This window comes from Xiphophorus hellerii, chromosome 1 (genome assembly GCF_003331165.1).
Source record: "Xiphophorus hellerii strain 12219 chromosome 1, Xiphophorus_hellerii-4.1, whole genome shotgun sequence".
Classification (NCBI taxonomy): domain Eukaryota; kingdom Metazoa; phylum Chordata; class Actinopteri; order Cyprinodontiformes; family Poeciliidae; genus Xiphophorus; species Xiphophorus hellerii.
In genome coordinates this window covers 13843878-13864185 of record NC_045672.1, presented here as the reverse complement: position 1 = coordinate 13864185, position 20308 = coordinate 13843878, and the positions used below count along the sequence as shown (strand labels likewise).

General features: G+C 42.8%; 1 protein-coding gene across 1 annotated transcript in view; it reads left to right on the top strand.

The window, feature by feature from the left end:
• The window catches only part of rerea (arginine-glutamic acid dipeptide (RE) repeats a), a 97540-nt gene that overhangs the window by 71202 nt on the left and 6030 nt on the right, over positions 1–20308 (top strand). Inside the window, 10 exon segments of the mRNA XM_032572667.1 lie at positions 6–86; positions 12234–12396; positions 13709–13801; positions 14300–14499; positions 15520–15681; positions 15767–15874; positions 16279–16362; positions 16364–16456; positions 16458–17632; positions 19379–19595. Of these exon segments, the coding sequence (XP_032428558.1) occupies positions 6–86; positions 12234–12396; positions 13709–13801; positions 14300–14499; positions 15520–15681; positions 15767–15874; positions 16279–16362; positions 16364–16456; positions 16458–17632; positions 19379–19595 (2376 nt within the window).

Sequence of the window (20308 nt, the reverse complement as noted above, 5' to 3'; positions counted from 1 at the left end):
TGCAGAAGCGCTTCATTAAAGGGCTGAGACAGTTTGGCAAAAACTTCTTCAGGATCCGAAAAGAGCTGCTGCCCAACAAAGAAACGGTAAGATGTTTTTCTTTTGTTTTTTGTGCAGCTTGAACTTTTCCAGAGTTTGCTCGTTTTAAATACAGATGCACAGAAAAACAAGGTGCGTTCTTGGGAACCTCTTGAGGGGGATGTTTTGAGCCCTGCCGCTTTCCAACTACAGGCCTTGTTTTGTAATTACTAAGACCTGCATTAACAGACTCCGTGGAACAGGAAACATAAAATTTTAAATCTGCTTCAAAGACTAGACCTGATTGCTGCTTGTAAAGTTGCAGCACACCATCACCCGATTGTCCAGCATGTGTGCTGTAAACTGTAACAGTTTAGTGTCGACCTTTACAGCAGTTATCAGTTGTCTAATGCTTCCATTGTTTTATGGAATGCTTGTGTGTCAAAGTTGCAAAAAAGGGCTACAAGATCCCGAAACATGAATAAATGAGATTTTTTTTTTTTTAACTTTCCAAACACTTGAGGCTCAGTGGAGGCGGCCGTTTTATCCTGTCACTGCCAGCGCTTTTGATTTGTGGAGGCAGTTATTTAATCCTTCTCACACTCTGTAATTGTGTTATTTGCATGCCCTAGCAGCGTGGGGTGTTGCTGTTGCAATATTTCCCTCCGCTGCGTTTGAGTGAATGCAAACGTCACTGTGGTAATTGTTGCTGAACAACTGTGTATGACCTCTGTCAAAGTGCAAAAAAAAGCTCAAATCCCGGCCCAGATAATGATTAACGACTGCTAACTTTTATTGACTGGAAATTGTAACAAAAGCAAAACACGGTTCTGACTTTGCTCCTGTTTGCTGAAATTTAATATTGATTACAAAGCAACCCACCGCCAACAAAATGCAAAGTTTCCGCTCTACTGCAGGAGAAATTTAGAGCAGCATTCTGCATTTTCCTACAACAGAAAGCTTCACACCTTTGAGTTGTCTGCTGGATTACTCTCTCTGAGAAGCCTCGATTCAGAGAGCCTTGCAGACCTTGTTGTTTTGTGCGGCTGCTCCCGCTGGAAGTGTGTCGGCACAATGCTGACACAGACATCAAAGCGAAAAAACCTAAATTGTTTGTCATGCTTCTCATCTGCTTCATTTCCTCGTCTGCTGCAGGGCGGGGGTACAGCAGACCTCTCTGTCAAACACACAGACTTTCACACACTCAGGAACTCCTCGGTGCTTCTGTGTCACAGTTTCTTTTTATTTCTGAAAACCGATTCAGACCTTTTGAAAAAATGACTTCTGATTTATTCATGGACCAGTTTCTAGTAAGAAGTTGTGCTTTGCATTCATGAGAATTTTTCTTTATATCGAAAATATTTCCAATCAGATTTGTATTTTTTTTTTGGTAGCAAGTGTATAAGCCTCCTTTCAGCCAGCTGACTGGCAGTGAGCAGCAACAGGTGGGGAAGGGGCAGCACTGTGTTGCAAAGAAAGCTCCAGTCATGATGGCGTTTTCGTTTTAACAACAATTTTGCGTTGAAGAATATTAGCAGCTCTGTGTCCTCAAGCCTGAATCCCATGAATGAGAAATTGTGGCGTGACAAGTTTGATGTAGCTGGCTAAAAGAGGCATCCTAGATCTTTTCAGGAGTTTACAAGGAGGATTGTGTTGTTTAAAAATACATCTAGGAGAGAAACTCCAACAGATGGAGCTTCTTTCAAGAGAAAATTACAGTTACGCAGCTGATTGCAGGCTTGCTACCTGAGCAGATAGCCTGCCTAGCTGACCAGCTAATATCAGCTTGTTGTACTTGCCGTTCTGGTTTTGCTTTATAAAACCAGAACGGCAAAAAGGAAAAATATTCTGCACAATACACACTTAAATATTACTAAATTTCTGGTCAAAATCTATTTAGCTTTTTTAAATCTCTAGTAATTTATGTAATATTACTCTAGAAGTAGTTTGATTACTTGTGTTAACATAAAATATATTGGTGATATGTTCACTTGGTTATTCTGGCATAAAAGTCTTAAGCTGAATCCTTTTATTCTTTAATAGTCATTCCAGTTATTTTTAGTTTTATTTTTTAATATGTGGCTGGTTGATTGGCTATAAAGGCCGGTATTAACGCAGTCGAACCTGGAGGGGGAGTTTACTTGGCAGGTAATAGACCTTACCTCTTGCCTGCCACCACAAAGCAGAGAGAGAGAGAGCTTAATTTTCCTCCTGCATACGAAAAATAAACTGGCCTGTAAACACTTGAAGGGACGGCTGGCTGTCGTGACATGTGAAGAATGGATATAGCTTGTTTTAGATGCTAAAAATGCCTGGCTTGCTACATGGAGGATTTAAAACATTACATGATTCCAGTTATTGTGCGCCAATTCCTCAAGGAACGCTGCGTTTAATATCTGCCTGTCACTGCAGAAGGATGATATGGATTTCTGCTGGGCTGATCTCGTGTTTTTACTCATATTTTGTTTCATAAATAGAGCAGTATGTCTCACATGCCTGCTTACTCCTGCTCTAAATCCTGGCGCGTAGCGCGGAGCTTAAAGCCCTCGGGCGGATATCCAGGGCTACAGAGGTCCGGTACAGAGTGTCTGCCCCTCGCTGCTCCTCCTCGCTCGTATTAGACGCTCTGCCCCTGAAGCAGCACAGCTCGAACAGCCAGTGCCAGGGGTAAGCGCCCAGCTCTGTGTAAACACACCAGGCCTGACTAGCAGTGAGGAATGCCTTATATAAAGTCACAGCAAGGCCCAGCGGGGGGAAGTGGGTGTGCCGTCTGACCGTCTGCAGCTAGCTGTGCTGCCACCATTTCCTTCACTCCTGAGAGGACGTCATGGAGCACGCGCTCGCTGAGTCCACTGTTTGAACAGCTCAAATATGCTAAAATGGCAGATTAGAGATAAACTCTGCGGCTGTTATTTTTTTACTGGAGAGGTTTTCAGGAAAAATGTTGTTTGGGGGATGGAGGGAGGGAGGGGGGTCAACAGACTGTATTTGCTAAACAGAGCTGTATCAGCTTCAGCTTTGTTTGCAGTGCAGCTCAACACAGAAATGGACAGGCCAAAACTTCCAGAGATTAAAGAGGGGGAAAAAACAACATCCTACACACAAAAACATATAAATTAATTATTTAGACTTTTAGGACACAAAAACGCATCTCTAACCTTACTATTTTATGACAGATAAAACAATTTTCAGTGCTCAGTCACTGGTTTCTTTTCATCTCACAGAAATTGGAAAGTTAAATACGCTTCACTGAACAAAAATACTATTGCAATAACATCTCATGCTTGACTCTGTGCTCAGTTTTTCTTTGTGTCCCGAGAGATTTTAAACAGCATGAAAGCCCAAGTAATTTATTAACTTGATACACGCAGAAGTGTATTATAATGTTTATTTATAGACCGTAAACCTGATGAGCAAGAGAACAGAGAGCAACTATAATCTAATAAACCCAGTGAAGTAGCATAAAATGTTTACAAGCTTAGAGCAAAAGCTGTATGTTTGTATTTTTATCAACTAGTTCTTTTATATTATTATTTCTGCTGTGTGTGGTTGGTGCTGCTGAGGAAGGAGGACTCAACGTTGAAGATGACCAATGTCTGCTCAAAGCAGGACGGTTGGAAAATATTTTCAATCCTGTTTATATATTCTATATTTTCTATATTTGGGTCCTCAAAGGTAAATCAGAGCCAAGGGAAGGAGGTCAAAGCTTTACAAGAAACTAGAATCAGGAGTCTAACACAAACATTTGGATTAGTCCATTTGTTCGGTTTGTCACCCAGTGGCAGCAGGAGATGAACATTAGCTCCCCCACAAATTGAATCAACAAGACCTATCAAAACCGAGAGACGCAAGTTAGCGCTAGCTTGCTTACTTAAATAAAATGCTTGCAGAGCAGAAACAAGTAAAATGTCCTCCAACTTAAAAGTTTTTGTTGGATATGTGTTGTTAGTGTTTATTTGATATAAACCACAAACCCACACATATTTTAAGTAATGTGATACTGAATATTAAATCTGAAAGTTATTTAAACCAACGCATTTTCTTACTCTTACCATTGTTTTTTTTTTCTCTAGTTTTACAAAAATGCAAAATTATTAACCTAATTATTTTTATTTTAAAGGGAGTAAAACTATAATAAATCTGTTAATTTTACGATGAAGGATTGTGTTTCTTGCTTTATCACCTACCAGGTTAAAAAAAAAAACCATAAAGCTGTGCAAACCGGCAACTAGTAAAGCCACAATCAGATTAAAAGCACTTTTGGTTCCTACAGCACCGGAAGGGGATTGAATTAGCATCCGCTAGTTTGTCTTTACATCTTTCAGCGTGGATTATTAGCATTCAGAAACGTTGGCATTATGGTTTTCAGGGCCATGAACGACCTCGTCTGTGCTTGTGATCTTTTTTTTTTTTTTTTTTACCTCATCCTGATTTTTAGCGCTCGGATCAACCAGAAGGTGACGTGCCGAGCCTCTCTCGTTTCCTCCTGTGTCTGTGTGTAAAAGCGGCGCTCTGTCCCCTCCAGCTGCTGTCATCTTCTAGACGGCCAACAGGAGAGCACTGCTCTCAACACAACCTCACAGCAGATGTTTGCCCTGGTACAATCTGTACAAACGTCAAATTGATTAAATTGCCTTGTCCTTAGCCCAGCAGTCCCAACCTCAGGGGGGATAGGTGTGATTATAAATATTTAGGTTAAAACATTAATTAAAGCTGCTGCAAAATTACGGTGGCCTGGTGGGTTTGACAGCAGATGAGAGAAACAGGATCGGTGTTTGGTAAATGGGTTAGCGTGTTTAGGTAGTAATATTGCTGTCAGCTGAGATAAACCCAACCAGCACATATTGATGTTCTTTTAGAAGGCGGCAGGCAGCTCGGCACAGCTGAATGTAGGCAGATTAATAGATGACGCTCGGTGTGTAATTGAGTCTTTGGTAGGCTACGTGTTGTGTGGGTTCTGCAGACTGGCTTATCAGCAGAACACACCGGACTGAGCTGCCAGTGCAAAGGCGCTGTTGCCTTCCACTCTGCTTTCACTGGGAAAAGAGCTTACAGCAGGAAAAACACGAGTGCTGATTCTTCATCCTGTGCATCCCTGACCTGTGAAAGCCGAGCTCATCCAGTCGCCCCGTTACAGAAAGGCGCTGCGCAGCATGGCCGTCGCAGGGCTGCATGTGGAAACTGGTTAAACAGTTTCCACATGCAGAGATCCTCCTCCATGCGCGACCTCATCGCTTTGCTTTATTTAGACATTTTAATGACTAAACGCTGTTTGTGTCTGATTCTACAGATAATTAGCCTCTAAATATTAAGGATTTCTTTAAAAATAATTTTTTATTGCCAAGAAATAAAGACAATTTAAAGAGCAGTTAAACAATTTTGCAAAAGTTAACCCAAAGCCGCCACATTTTATAATGTGTTTATCATTTTTTGTTGATTCAACAAGTTTGTGTGCTAAGTTAAATTATTAAAATTGAAAATTCCAGTCCAATTGTAAGAGTTAAATTGTTAACATGTATGGGGCATCTGTACAGTAAGGTTCCTCTTGTAAATGACTGAAAAATAGCTTAGATACTTTGAGAAAGAGAAAACTGACCAGGTTCCTGCCAAATAGTGAGATGAGTCTGTATACATATTTCATCTAAATAAATATAAGTGAACATATTCCAGCAGGTCTATGATGTTAATGTTTTTCTGCTTTATTTAAAATCTAGAGCCCCAAATGGCTACTAGTTTATCCTGATATTAAGTGCCTCAAGCCAGAATTGGCTTTGAATAAGCTTTGAATTGTATAGGAAACTAAATAATCACAAGATTATCCTCCATTATTTTTTCATTTATCTAATGAAGAGAAGTGCCTCAAAGTACATGCTGCTGGTTGGTGCTTTCATAGCATCATAGCATTACTACCACTGTCTTTACTACCACTAAAGACAGTGGTAGTAAAGTCTTTAGTGTTAATCTATTTTTTTTGGTTTCCATCTGCGACATATTGAAACATTTTTCACATAGGAGATACATACACATTTTCAGCTTCCCTTAATGGAATCTGTTTGATTGCCAGGTAAAATTTCACATCTGATTGTTGGGTTTTTTTTGGCTTTAATTAAATACAGGTAACCTAATGTTTTTTTTACTTATTTGACTTTATTTTCTTAAGATTAACAGAAATCAAGGTTTGGGCATAAAAAGGGAATAACTGAACTCTTTGTTGTATTCAAAACTGAGAAAACCTGTTCATCTTCTTTTTCTTTTTTGTGCGTTGTCCTAAGGATAAACAAAAACCAGAATCAGCAGGTTAGACGTTTAGAGAACCAGACATTGGTGTAAGCCATGAAAAGGCTGATCGGTTTCTCTCCACTAAAATGTTTCTGTAATGGCCTCGGAGTTAAATTCTTGCCTCCTTCAACTCTGTAAGCACGCAGCATGGTTCCTCCTACATTAGCAGTCAGCTCAAAGGTGATGGAAGTCAGCGCGCCCGCCAAACGAAACGCTGTACGGCTGTTGAGGAATTCAAGGTCCATGGGTCAAGCACATATATAATAAACCGCGGTTTGATTTAGTTTAGAAATACTTCCCCCTAACCTGCCTGAAATGAATCAGGAAGCAATCTGCCCTCCTCCGTGTGAAGGCTGAGGAGGAAACGGGAGGAGCTCCGCTTCACGCTGCTCTAATGGATGTTTACACAACTCACCGTCATCCAGCAGAGCCCAGAAACGACATCCCAGTGCTCTCCGTTCCCTCATACCGCCTGAAATATTTATCACGCATTTTTACTTGCTGAATTAGCCTCAGTAAGTAAAACTGCTCGGTTTCGGCCTTGATGGTCTATTGTAATCCACTGCTGGCTCGTTCCTCCTTCTTGTCTCTTCCCGGCTTCGGACTCGGCAACTCCCCCTCGTCGCCTCTTCCCCCAAACACTTCTCCTTTCCCTGCCAGCAACAGCCTTAACCGTTTGGCTTCATGTCAAAGCAGGGGCCTTTTGTGGCTCTGTCACAAATCTGCCAGGAAAAACAGAAACCATCTGTCCAGGCCTGGGCCTGAGCACGGATGAGGGTGTAAACACACGAGTTTAGCCCTCGCCCTCTGCCCTGCCAACGCATACTGGACCACCTAGACCAGCAGAGCAGGATCACTGGACTCCAGCTCCTCCACAAGTCCTATCAGCAATTAGGCTGCAGCCGAAATTACTGCAATAGTTAATTATATTTTGTTTATAAATCATCCATTATAACTTGTTGACCTCAGTTTCTGCATCACGACACATATCGTAATGCTAGTTGTTAAAAGCTGTTTTGTGCATTTATAATAAACTTAGTCTGTATGTTCTATCTATAAAATATTACCATGTTTGCACCCTTATAAGGACAGATATTTGACATCAAAAAAAAAAAAATCCTAACGTTTAATCAAGGAAGGTAGTTTTGGTTCATGTGGTTTATTGACAACGGCTCCTGATCTGTTTTATATCGGTTATAGCCGCAGCACATGGCTAATTAGCATATCAGTACATCTGTGCATTACTGAAGCCATTTCAGAGCTGCTGCGTCTAGATTAATTATGTCAGCTGTCATAGATGGCAGCACATGAATTCAACATGTGTTAACTCAGTCAGGAATATAAAACCAGTGAAATATGGTCCAACTGGTGGAGACTGAGACACAATGGCAGGTTTTTGTTTTACTGCAAATCCCAGGGTTGAAATCTGTGTTTTATGGAACAAAACGGCGCCATTTAATGCCTGTACACAACAATTATTCAGAGTTACTGTTTGAATACATAATTAGAGCTGTTTGGCACTCTGTTTGGCCTGTTACTCTGACCAATGACTTGAATTTTGTATAGACAACAAAGAAAAATCTATATGTGGAAATCCCTAATTTGAAGAATGTGTTGAGAAATATATTACGGGAAGTCGGAAATTGATTCCTGGTAGAGTTGTGGAGTACCTGAAAGAAAATGTCTGATGTATTATAATACAAATACTGAAATATCAGATGTTTTGTGTATCTGTTCTGTTACATACTATTAAACTTTCAACCTCTACCTCTCATGGAACGTGCTAAAGCTCTTTTGGAAATCTGTGCTGTTGCCACTGAGAGGGACCGGAAATGTCCGGGTCGGCAAGTTGAAAGATAGCAGCTGACAGGAGTGCAACAAGAGAGGCGTGTGAGCTGCAGAGCTTCACTTTTAAGCCAGCAGGTCCATTAGGAAGAATGAATAATTGTTTCAAAGTTTTAAATGAAAGTAGCTCATGTTCAAAATGTTTTAGAAAAAGTCATAGATGGCCATTCCTGAATTCAAGAAAACATTTTCCTCGCTAATATAATGTATAATTTGAAAGCCCAGACCTGCTTCCTGGCCATCCCAGAACTTTGATAAAATGTTTTAGCACATGGTCTCCAACTTTAAATCTATTTCACACTCTTGTATTTGTGTGCAGCTTCCTATTTTAAGTGGCAATAACTGCCCTGGAAGCTCTGAGTGTCGTGATAAGAGGGGTAAGCCCTTTGCTTGTCGGATAATCCAGCAGCCAGAAAGCTCCTGCCGATGGAAGAGGTCTAAAAGGCCTTATAATGCTGAGCTTATGTTGTCACTATCTCATGTTCTGCAGAGCAGCAACAGCAAGGTCTGTGCCGTTGTACAGCAACTCGGCAGAGTCTGAGAAAATTATTAAGCGAAAGCCACGACCTGTCGAGGTTTTGCTCAAATACCTTCATAATTTTGGTTAGTAGATTCACGTGAATGTAGTTTATGGAGTTTTCAGCTTTTTTGGTATTAATTTCACTTTTAAGCGCCTAACTGGCAGCCCAGACGTCCGATCACGGGGGTAGAAACAGAAGGTAATGAAAGTTAAAGTGCTGCCTACGGCAGCATGACAAAGTGTCTTTGATGGAGAAAAGCACAAAGTTGGCATGAGAGACGCGACTGAAGCTTCAGAGGGCCTAAATTTGACATGCAGGCAGCCTGAGAGGTAATCTGTCTGTCTCCTTTTGACACTAATTTACAGCGCAAAGCTTCCCTCAGCCGCAGTAATGTTGTGTTCATCTTCAGCTGCTTTTATCTTGCATATTGTAGAACTTGGCTGCATGTTGAACCTGTTATGTCTCACGATCAATATCCTTTGTTTACAATGACTCATTGAAAGTGGTTGTTTTTGAACCGCACAGAGAGGATTATCTTTCTGGCTTTTACTCCACTTTAGCCGTCCTTCCTCATCAAAACCGGCTCTCGGTTGCTTAAATTCATCAAGACGTTATTAATCCGCCTCCTTTGTAACTCTGTTTTCATTTCCATCCGGCTGCAGCGGCTCATCAGTGCACCTGTTAATTCTCATTCAAAAGGCTGAGTTAATGTTTTCATTAGGCTCGCCCTAATGTAATGGTACTTGACACAGTGCAAGTGATGGAGAGGCAGGGTGACCTTTCTCTGTGTCTGCCAAGCTGGTGCTGAGGCCGTGTGGTTGTCAGCCCGCAGCGAGAAGGCAGCGGAGCACTGCTGAGAACAGTCATTAAGCACAGAGCAAAGCCAGCGCACGGCACCGCTCCACACTTTTGATCTGCACATTTCAATTAGATTTCACATCAGGACGCCTGCTTTCCCTCAGTTCGCACCTGCGGCCTGCCTTTCCAGCTGGCCCCGGCCAGGTTGAGGAGGTAGGCGTACAGGAAACGACCGGTGCGCCCCGTAACCGCCTGAAATGGATGCACAAACAGCACGGCTTTCAGGGAGCAGACAGGAATTATCGTTAGCTTCCTGCTTTTATGGAGTGAGAGAAGGAAATCCATGTTGTTTTGAGTGGGCTGTTCATTTTATTTATGCAAGACAGCTTCTTTTTATTCATGCAAATTTTGCGAGTGAAATTGGCCCAACTTTTCAAGATGGCCTCCCCTTCAGCTGGTTTCGTACACAAGCTAATGTGGAATTTGATCCAACTATGGAGACAGAACCTCGAAGATGGACAAATATTTGTGTTTCCAGGCCTTATTCCTTATCCAATTTTCTGAAAGTTTAATCCGTTTCTTCAGCCACTTGTCCATCCATCTGTCATTGTCAGTCTGTCCATCCATCTGTCTTTCGATTTATTTGTTATCCATGCGTTTGTCCACAACCGTCCCTCCATCTGTCCATTATTCAGCAATACGTACATCATTTTGTTCATCATGTGTCCAGGCATTCAACCAGTTATTTATTAAAACATGTGGTTGTCCATCCATCCTAAGCATCCGTCCGTCCAACCATCCAGTGGCATCTTTGTAGATTTCAAATTCACAGTCCTTCGTAGGCCTGTCAAGATATCAAATTTTGCTGAACAATAAATTGCCCGAGAAGTTATTTTGATAAAGGATGATATTGGTGTTTTGACACCATTTTCAAGTGATGTAGTGGTAGAGGCCTAATAATGCAAACACACACTCTCAAAGATCAATAATTTCACATTGGAACTGGAAGACATTTTAAATATCCAAAATAAATAAACAAAATTAAAAAAAAGACAAATAAAATGTATACTAAAGACTCTGGAAACAAAGTTGCTTTTCACAAAAGGGGCTAGTAGAGACCAATGCACTACACTGAAGCCTTTTTTCATCAAGTCTTTGGTAGAAAAAGAGAGACATGAGAAAAACAATCTTCCAAATAGGAAATTATCAACCTCGTTTTAATTTATCATGCAATTAATTGATTGATTAATTTATTGTTTATTGCACCAGCCTTAGTCCTGCCACTGTTAAAATATCTGCTAGAGCATCTTTATTTGTCATCAGCATAGAGAACCAGACTGGAGTTTGGTGAAGATGTGAAGGAAACTCTTGCATGTGTTTTGCAGCACCTTGATTTCCTCTGAAATTCTAGCAGGTTCCGCTAGAGCCCAACACTCTTCAGTAAATACTTTCCAGTGCTGCTTTGCCTGATAAAATGGGAGTCCCTACTGTTTCTGGTAGATATGAATTTCCCCTAAGAACCACATGAAGAGAGATCTCATTAACTGGCCTAAATCCCACTGAGTTGAGCATCAACTACCAATCAAAGCAGCAATTCAGTAAAACCAAGCTTGCTCCTTAATGTTGACCCTAAATGACTTGTTGAAATAAAAAAGCTGCTTTCTTGTATTTTCACGGCCAACAACTACAAGCCTCAAGCAGACTTCTTTGACGATAAGAAATTAAAGCAACTGCAGACCTTTTGTTTCCTTTTAGTCCAACATGCAATGCTTTTGAACAGCTGGCTTTGTGTCAGTTAAATACTTTTATAAACACACATTTTTACCAAATTGGTTTTCCCACCTCTTTGTTTTTGGCAAATTTTTACAGACGACGTGGCGCTATTGCTGAAAAGCCGTTAATGCATTTCAGAGAGCAACGGGCTGACTAATTTATGTCAAGTTTTGCAGCTGAAGCGGGAAGGAAAACAGTCAATAGCCATTAAACCCGGGGAGCTTTGTCGAACAGCAGTTTAACAGACCGCCGCCTGTAGATGGCTGCCCTCTGGGCTTTAAAGATTACAGGTGACTTACTGCTCACTAAACAATCACATACCATGACTTCATGAATTTGCCATCCTGATATTCCACTAGTTAGTTTATGGTTGGTAAGAAAGGTTGTTTTAACTACTTCACTCAGCACTTTCCAAAGCTTGTTATGCGTTATTGTGATATTGCAAAACAGATGTTAATATGCAGCAAAGTGCTTTCTGATCCATGATTGCATGTGTAAATGTTTCAGTCGGGTATTGATTTCCTGGCGGCCTTTTGTGTGTGGGATTTATCCGCCCGGCTCGCTGGCAAGTGCACCCCACCGAATGTTTGATTAAAGTTCAATTGACTCTTCCAGCGAAGGGGCGAGGAGCCATTTCACTCCCTATTTGTAGCGCCAAAGCGCTGCCTGACATGTTCTTTTGTTCCCATTCAACCTCCTGCCACCCAGGCAGCCACCAAAGCACTGATCCTAATATCCCCGCATTCAGCGAGCCTCCTTGCTTAATCCAGGGACAGACAGGGCTGCAGCACAAACATGCCTCAGGCACCTACAAATCCCGACATGGACTGACCTGCGCCGCAGCCCTTCGCTCCCAAACAGCTGTATTTACTCCAGTTTTAGTTAACGCAGATTCTTTAGCAAGTCGACTCAAAACGTTTTTGATCCAGACACCTTTATGCAGCCAAAACACACAATGCCTGAGCGACTCTTTTGATGGTGTTAACTGCTCTCTTTCAGGGGGACTTGATTACTTTCTACTATTATTGGAAGAAGACACCGGAGGCAGCCAGCTGCCGAGCCCACAGGAGACACCGCCGCCAGCCTGTCTTCCGCCGCATCAAAACACGAACTGCTTCAACTCCTGTCAACACCCCCTCACGCCCACCCTCAAGCGAGTTCTGTGCGTATACACACCCCAGTTACTCTCCCTCGCAAAAGTATTCACACCCCCTTGAAATCTTGTTCGTTTGTCAGGTCACAGCCACAGTCTTCAAGATATTTCAATAGGATTTTATGTGACAGGCAAAGTGCAAAAGGGTGGACCAAAGTGGAAGGAAGAGAATTATTTTCCACAACTAAGAATCTGAGTTTATGTTCAGATTCTTATTTTACTCTTAACCCTTTACTAACGCATAAATAAAATTAGTAAACAGAGCCAACCCGTGTAATTTACTTATCAGTATAAATCAGAACTCTGCCCTATCATAATAAAAAAATGAAAATGGTATGAAACGACTGCAAACCTGTCAAGACATGGCTGCCCACCTAAAGTGACAAGTCAGGAGGTGGAGAAATAATCAGAGTAGCAGTCAGGACGCACTTTATAAAAAAAAAATACATTTTATTGCTTATTTGGTAGCAGACAAGAAATGTATATCAACACGATCTTATACCTTCATCGTAGTTTTTATAGCCAAGGCTAATAAACAACAGCCTCCATAGAAGAATAGTTAACAGGTTATTTAAATGAAAGGTTGAGGTCAACAGTAAATACAATAAAATGATCAAAAAGAGATATAGAACAATGTATTTAAAACTACTAAATCGAAACAATTACAACTTTAAAACTCTAGAGGAAGTGCAGAAATTCACAGCTTGGGTGGAATAATATGTTGAAACTATTAGTAAAGTTAAGCAGATTATATATTATATAATATGTATTATATAATATATATTTATAGATGTTACTGAGTAAATGTAACAAGTTAATGCCCAACTCTGATGGTGGCACAGTCCAGCTGTGGGGAAGCTGTTGGTTTAGCAGTAACAGGCGTGTTGTGGTTTTTATATCTAACTATATTCTTCTGTTGTGATTAGTTTAGACTTAAACTTTGTAAAGCATCTTTAAAAATTACTATTCACTGATGCCGCCAAGCAATCTGGAACTCTTACAAGGAAGAACGGCAAAATATTCCAGTCTGTAAACATGCAAAGCTTGTAGAGACAAACCCCAAATAACTTGCAGCTGAAATGGCAACTAGAGGTGGATCTACATGGTAAATGCAAACGTACACCACAGCATCCTCTTCCTTTCACTTCACGATTATGCCCTACTTGTTGTTTCTGCGTTGCATAAACCAACAGTTGTGTACGCTGAAGTATTGTGGTTGTCGAGGCGTGTGAATACTTTTGAATGTGGCAGATTACATTGAGACGAACGTGTATCCTGGATCTTCCGGTGTGAAAATGTGATGCATTTGTCTCTCTTCCAGTGGACCTGAGCTCCGCCAGCGAAGATGACTTTGACAGTGAAGACAGCGAACAGGAGCTGAAGGGCTACGCCTGCCGCCACTGCTTCACCACCAGTAAGCAAACCACATGAAACCACTTCAGCACACTGCTCATCATTTGGACTCGGTTTGCTATTCCTGGTCTGTCCCGGGATCCGTGTGATCCCGCCCCAACACAGAGCCGTGTGACAGATGGGCATCAGAGGATGTCAGGACTAATTTGATCAAATCAGACATGAGCCCACAGCTCGTTCACTCTCTCCACCTCATTATCCTTCCCTCTCTTTTTTTCCACACAGCTGGCTCCCGGAACCGGGCTGCCAGCTGAACAGTCTAAGGTTGCCATCACACGGGTGGCTAATACGTCTCGCCTCACCTTGTTAACACAGAATAATAAATCACTGACAATTTAGGTGCAGGCTATAGCACTGGAAATGTAAAGTCAAGACGTTGCTCAAGGCACTTCCTTGTGTTCTGTAGTTGTCTGTTTATTGCGGTGTGTTGTTTATTCCTTTCGCGTCTCCCCCCCCAATGAGAGTGTCTTATTTCACAACTGTAAATGGGTTTCCTCAGCCTCCAAGGACTGGCACCACGGGGGCCGGGAGAACATCTTGCTGTGCACCGACTGCCGCATCCACTTCAAGAAGTACGGGGAGCTGCCCCCCATCGAGAAGCCCGTGGACCCGCCACCATTTATGTTCAAACCCGTCAAAGAGGAAGAGGATGGCCTCGGCGGGAAGCATAGCATGAGGACTCGACGGAACCGAGGCTCGGTGCGCCAACACTCGCTCCCCACACCCATCCACCTATTCTCACCTTCACAAAACAAATCTTCTGACTGTTTCCCCAGAGAAATGAGCAGCTAGACTACAGGACCTGTTGACAATAAATAAATAGTACAGGAAAATAGCTTTTTATTATATTTAGAGTTCTGTGCAGTCTGGAAATGTATGGACATTAATTTGAAGGGGACTTTTTATGCAAAATTCACTTTTGTCCATTTATGTGCTTTAGCTGATTGTAAAAGCAGCCCAAGTGCTTAAAAAATAATCCAGCTGATTTTGACAATAAGTTTATGCTTTTTTGGTGTCTGGAAAATTAGGTGTTATAGAAACCTCTGTTGTTGAATCACAAACGACAGGCACTGTGCTGTTACCTAGCAACACCTGCCGAGCCCCGCCCATCACCTAGCAACCACTTTTACCATTGTTTTCTCTGTACAATGGCTGCTAGAAAAGAACAGTTTTGATGATGACGTACCATCCAGAAACCACTTGCTGCATTCTTGTTGGTTGCACAGGAGGCTCCACTTCTGCTTTTCAAAGATGTACAGTTGTATAACTGCGCATCTGTTTGCAGCCATTTTCAAGTGTAAACGGCTAACAGCATTTTAATTTGAAGTGAAAAATGTAATGAACATGTTTTGTATAGCCCATAGCCTAACCTGTTCAAGGAATTATAATAGGTAAATATGAAAAAATAATGCAAGCTTGGGCAATTTTTTGTATTTTCAGACTTCATTCCATTTTCCACTGTTTGAGAGTTGTATTTTTCTACCCATTCATGCATCCATCAGTCTTTTATTCATTCAGCCTTAGAGTCTTGGGGTTTTACAGGTCCATTCTATGTAGAAATTTACACAAATCTGTATGTTCCTAGTGAACTATAATGTTTATCTTTGCTAGTGAGTCTGGAGTGATTTTGAGTTTGGGACATAAAAATCTGTACGAAGTCAACTTTTAATGTCGTTTTACGTGGAGGCCTAACACCCTTTGTCTCGACTCTGATGACAGATGTCAACGCTACGCAGTGGTCGTAAGAAGCAGACAGTCAGTCCTGATGGCCGAGCCTCGCCTACCAACGAGGATCTGCGCTCCAGCGGCCGCACTTCGCCGAGCGCAGCAAGTACTGACAGCACCGACAGCAAGACAGACTCCATGAAAAAGACGAGCAAGGTAAACATCACATAAATGTATCAAAAAGCATTTTTGCTCTGCAACTGCTTGCACTGTGTCCGCTAATGGCGCTGCTGCTTTGTAGAAGATTAAAGAGGAAGCGCCGTCACCTATTAAGAGTGCCAAACGGCAACGAGAGAAGGGAGCTTCGGACACAGAGGAACCTGAAAGGGCCAAAAAGTCCAAGACACAGGTGAGTCTGGGTTTCTGTTGTTCTAAGTCTGGTGCTGTAGCGGTTAGCTTGTTTTTTTTAAATTTTGTCTTAATTGATTCCTATTTTACAAAACTCTTAGTCACAATATCATAAACCATACACATGTGCATCATGATAAATAAGAATTAAATAGTAAGAAATACAAAGAAATATATAAAAATACACAAAATTAAAACTTGATCTAAAATAATGATAACGTGTATCTATTATAGGAGTGGATTTATCAAGCCTGTTCTCTAAAAATAAAATGGGGTCTTCTGAGTTTCACATCAGAGCTTTGCCGCCATAAATTCTGTTGTTCGATCTTCCATATTTGTTTCTTTTTGAAGCTTCTTGAGGTTTCTTATGATGAGCTTCATCCGATGCTCCTCTGTGTCTCACAGGAGCTCACCCGGCCGGATTCGCCCTCTGAATGTGACGGGGAGGGAGAAGGGGAGGGCGAGAGCTCCGATGGGCGGAGCATCAACTGAGGAGCTCAGCAGCGATCCGAAAGACATTGACCAGGACAACCGGAGCTCCTCCCCCAGCATCCCCAGTCCCCGTGACAATGAGAGCGACTCAGGACTCCTCAGCCCAGCAGCAGCAGCTCCTGCAGAGCCAGCATCCGCCGGTCATCCAGTGTCAACCGGGCTCCTCAGTCGCCTCCTCAGCACCTGTTCCTCCCACCGCCTCAGCCCCCTCTTTGCCTCCGCAGGTGGCGCCTACTGCTTCCACCTCTCTACCTCCTCAGCCGCTGCCCCAGACCAGCCCGATGTCTCTCATCCAGGCCGGGGCGTCGCTTCACCCTCAGAGGCTACCGTCTCCTCATTCGCCTCTGACTCAGGCTCCGCCCCCTGGCCCGCCTCCGTCATTACCCAGCCCCCATCATGGCCCCATGCCACATCCACTACAGCCAGGACCTCCGCTTCTGCCACATCCTCACGCCATGACCCCTCAGGGATTCCCTGTGGCTGCCTCTCAGGTCCCGCCCCCGCCCATTTCTGGCCAATCACAGCAGAGGTCTCACAGTCCTCAGCCTTCCTCTCAGAGCGGAGGCCAGCCTCCCAGAGAGCAACCTCTGCCCCCTGCACCCATGCCCATGCCTCACATCAAGCCCCCTCCCACTACCCCCATCCCCCAGATGCCCACCCCACAGTCTCACAAACACCCCCCTCACGGCTCTGTTCCTCCGTTCCCTCAGATGCCTTCAAACCTGCCCCCTCCTCCTGCCCTGAAGCCCCTCAGCTCTTTATCCAACCACCACCCTCCATCAGCACACCCCCCGCCCCTCCAGCTGATGTCTGGGGGGCAGCAGCTCCAGCCTCCACCAGCCCAGCCTCCGGTTCTCACCCAGTCCCAGAGTCTACCGCCGTCGGCCAGCCACCAGCCTCCCCCGCCGCCGCCTCTGCCCCCTCCGTCAGCAGCCTCACATCCCGGCGGGGCGCCACAACAGCCCCCGTTCTCCTCACATCCTTTCAGTACAGCTCTACCTCCAAGCGGCCCACCACCTTCCTCATCGAACTCTATGCCTGGCTTACAGCCGCCCTCTTCTTCTTCCGCCCCGACCTCTTCCATCTCCATGCCACTCCCTGCCTCGGTCAGCTGCGCTCCACCCTCCCAGGCGGTCCCGCCTGTACACATCAAAGAGGAGCCGCCGGATGAGTCTGAGGAGCCAGAGAGCCCGCCTCCCCCGCAGAGAAGCCCCTCCCCAGAGCCCACTGTTGTCAATACGCCCAGCCACGCCAGCCAGTCAGCACGGTACGTTTGGAAGGAATGAGAATGGTGTTAATTTCATACCTCTGCAGTTATTGTTGTTTCATATCGGCAGTGATTCGTTTGATACCGCTTCGACAACCAAAAATTAGCTTCAGGCCAGTATGATAAAGGGAGGTATTAAGTAAAATCAACTTTTTTCTGCTTTATCACCTGTTATAACATTATTCTCACACCAAAAACTTACGTGGAGTGTTTATTTGATTCATTCATGCATGTTTGAGAAATCCTTGAATCTCCATAGCAACCATTGGGGTGCCTCACAAAGCTCCACCTATTTATCTAAAGCTAAAGCTCCTTCTCCAGCCGAGCTCCTGCAGACTAGTGGCAGCAGCAATTAGCAAACTCCTGGAGGATCATTGTTGTAATTAAATGCTGAAGGCAGAGTATCTGAAAGAGCCGGAGCGTCTTAAAGAGACAGGCGCTCAATTTCAAGGCGTCAAATTACAAAGTCAGAATTTCTTTGTTATGTTTGGTATATAAAGCATTATTATCCTGAAAAACAACTGAAGGTAATGTAATTACTTTATTGAGCTATAAAATGGCACTATGTGCCTAGAAAATATATGTGTGAGAGCAGAGATGTGTCTATGGTCTCTGCTGGAATACGTTAGCTGTTTTAAAAACCTAAACTAATGAACACTCACAGTGCCTTGACACCAGTAGCCATCCCGTGCATGCTAACTAGTATAACTGGAGGTTTCTCAAGAGTGATCTAATGAAACTCAACCGGCTCAAATGGAGATCAGAATCAATTATAAATTAAGATCTAATATAATCATCAGGAAAAAAATTGCACATTTATATGAAATTATACTGGGGATTTTTATGACTATTTTCCTCTCATTATTCTTGAAAATACTTTAGTGGAAAGAAAATTTAAATTGTTTAGGGAATTCATGGCTCTATGAATGAACTGGTTAATTGACCCGGAGCTGCAGAGGAAGAAAACAACCAACAAACCTGAGCTCCACAATAGAATCATAATCAAAATGTACAATATCAGAACTGCAGAGACTGCTGGGAGAAGCCAGTCACTTTCAATCCCATTTATGCTTTGCTTGTCCACCATATATTTGACTTGTCAGACGAAGTTTAACTGCCCTTGATTCCTAAAGCTAACAGATTATAGTGACCCAAATCCTAAAACCGATGCAGAGCTTTGGAGACATCACGATGATGAGAGAGCAGCGTGAGGAAATGTGGGTTAATCTTTACAGTTAAAATACAGCAGATGTGTGTTTAGTCAATATGGTGCAGCCAGTACATAAGCTAATATTTACCTATGTGGTTACAGGTTTGCTTTGCTCCAAAATCAAAAATGCTTGCTCTGCGTTTTGAGGCAGCAGATTGGATGTGGTCAGCAGAACGTCGGTCCAAGGCCGCAATTAGCCCAGAGGTGGCAGATAGTTTAGAATTACAGAGGATGGAGCTGGGGCAGATTAATTACAGAGAGACGTGAGCAAACCTCGGGCTTCTGAATATGACTATCTGTGGTTGTCTTGTGCTTAAGTGACTCTCAGGCTGCCAATGAATAGCAATGAGGATTTTAATTCAGAGTCAGCGTAGCAGCAAAAGTGGCCGCAGTGGGAGTTTATTTCCTCGTTGAATAATGGACTGTTGTAATGCACGACAGGGCATTAGAGCCACATTCAGAGTGTAAAATTGAGATGTAGCTCGCCTCTGATTGGTCCGAATTGACGAGCCGGAAATGTTCTGTGTTTCCGACAGGTTCTACAAGTACCTGGACCGAGGTTATAACTCGTGCGCTCGGACAGATTTCTACTTCACTCCGCTGGCCTCGTCTAAGCTGGCCAAGAAGAGAGAGGAAGCTCTGGAGAAAGCGAAGCGAGAAGCAGAGCAGAAAGCGAGGGAAGAGAAGGAAAGGGAAAAGGAAAAAGAACGAGAGAGAGAGCGTGAGCGGGAGAAGGAGGTGGAGCGTGCAGCGGTGAGTACTTAATCTAATTTGTCAATGTCAATTTATTGAAAAAGTATGTAAAGACAACAGATGTTGACCAAAGTGCTGCACAACCCAATAAAACAAAGCAAGAAATAGAAAAAAGTCAGGTTAAAACTAAACCCAAAAATAATTCATAAATTTTATTATAAAAGAAACTCAAACTCTGTTTGAATCAAATGCCAAATAATAAAAATGGATACTGAGCAGAGTTTAAAAGTCTCAACAGTTTTGACCCTTTTGAAGTTTAGGAGTACAAATTGCAAAATCACCTCTGAATTTTAACCAGGATCTATGAACATGTACGAGAAACTGGTTGGTTGACCAAAGATATGAAGGGCTTTTTACCTTTTAAAAATATCAAGATAGTCTTAAAATCAATCCTAAAATAAATGGGAAGTGAATGAAGAGAAGCCAGAACCGAAAATATGTGTTGTCGTTTTTTAGAGTTGTTAAATGATGACCTGCTGCACTGTGGACGTTTGTAGGCGATGCAGACATGATTTATATAGCCCAACATAGAAAGTGTTACAATAATCACAATTTTTCAAGGTCTTTGGCTGGGACGTATGACTTCACCTTGGCAATTCGTCTAGTTGGAAAAAAACTGGACTTTACAACAACATTTATCTCTTAGTCTAGTTTAAAAACACTATCAAAGATAAGACACAAATTTCTGACTGCAGGAAAGAAGCAAAGGAGGA